A 1,491-nucleotide genomic window follows, 5' to 3' on the forward strand; every position below is an offset into this window, starting at 1 on the left:
TTAATGTGAGTTAACTCTTCACCAGGGCTGCCCACTATCCTTAGCTATGAAGTGCCATATTGAGTGCCAAAATGTGCCAAATAAAAAATTGAAAGTGCCAAAAAATGTGCCATTCTTTTTAATTCTACCCATTTAGCATTCAAATTAGAAACAAATTCCTAAAACAAAAGTCCAATGCCAAAATGAGATAAACCAGTTGTATACACTATAGAAATTTGAAAATTTTAGTTGAGAACAAAAAAGCGCACGCAAAGGATTTCACAAAAATATATTGAAATACTACTATTTTTTAAAAGTTTCATAAAAAATTAAGTGTCATTCGATGTAAAATAGGGCCAAAAATGGCACGGTTTGAGCCAAGTTGGCAGCCCTGCTCTTCACTGTGACAGTTTTTTTGTTTGTAGTTCCTTGTCTCCGAAGTTCAAAAACTTTTTTATATTTCCTTATTCTTTTAGGAAAACTTGGTTGCAATTTTATTCTAAATATGTACATATGTATGTATATGCTTTTAATAATACAATAGAAAAATATGCATGCGTATGTGTGTGTGTATGTTTAATGTATGTATGTGAAACTCGCTTAAATTAAACACGTTTAAGTGCCGCATCAATGTCTATTTGCTCATCTATATTAATACAAATGAATATAAATGTATATATGTATGTATGTATGTATTTGTTAACTTTATGAGAGTATGGCCCTTTATGTGCTCTTTTTCATATACATACATATGTATTCATGTTTTCATGTACATATGTATGTATGTAGCTATAATTACTAAGTACAGTGCGCTAGCAAGATTGAGCTTAAAAGAATGCATCTCATTGTGCACCACTTTAGAAGACTACATTGACTAGGTAACTAATATTTATATACATATGTAAGTACATTTCTTTTGTTTTTTGTTTATTAAAAATAATTCATTGATGCAATTTAGCTTCCAACATGGCCTCTTCACTCGCTTAATCTAATCTAATAATCATCATCACTTCTCACTCGTTGCAGCCGTCGTTGCCTTTTTTATCAACCGCCGACCGCAGATTTCTTTAGTATTTTTTATTAGGTCTTCAGCCTCCCAACATTCTCGGAACTTCGTTCGACTGCCTTAAACAGCCGAGGGATGCGCTGCAATGTATTCTAAGGCGCGCACAATAGCTTCTGGAATTGGTGGTGGTGTTGGAATATGCGAACCGGTAGGTTGGAAACCATTCTCATCGGCTGTGTAGCTAATTGAGACCCGTTCACCTTCGGGTGATACATACTCGTATTGGCCAGCTACACCCGCTGGATTGCCGGCTTCTTGCTGTTGTATGCCATTGCTGGTTTCGAAGGCGTAGGCATAGTTGCCCTCCGGATCCGCGACATCGTTCTTGAAACTCAGCACCTGTGCGTCCTTGTCGATATTATCGGCGCAGGCGTAAGCGAAGAGAGTGGCGAGCAGTAGCTGAAAAAAAGGAGACAGGGTTGTTGAAATTCAAATAAGTGGTTTAG

The 1,491-nt window shown here is 36.7% G+C and overlaps 1 protein-coding gene across 1 annotated transcript; it reads right to left on the bottom strand.

The window, feature by feature from the left end:
* Positions 1 to 421: 421 nt before the first annotated feature.
* On the bottom strand, positions 422 to 1,474 carry LOC118747466 (pupal cuticle protein Edg-78E-like; the record flags this gene model as incomplete). Its single annotated transcript, XM_036481517.1, has 1 exon — positions 422 to 1,474. A coding segment is annotated over one exon (369 nt), but the record flags the coding sequence as incomplete, so codon positions are not given.
* Positions 1,475 to 1,491: the final 17 nt, after the last annotated feature.

This window comes from Rhagoletis pomonella, unplaced genomic scaffold (genome assembly GCF_013731165.1).
Source record: "Rhagoletis pomonella isolate Grant_MI unplaced genomic scaffold, Rhpom_1.0 Rhpom_scaffold_00012, whole genome shotgun sequence".
NCBI lineage: Eukaryota > Metazoa > Arthropoda > Insecta > Diptera > Tephritidae > Rhagoletis > Rhagoletis pomonella.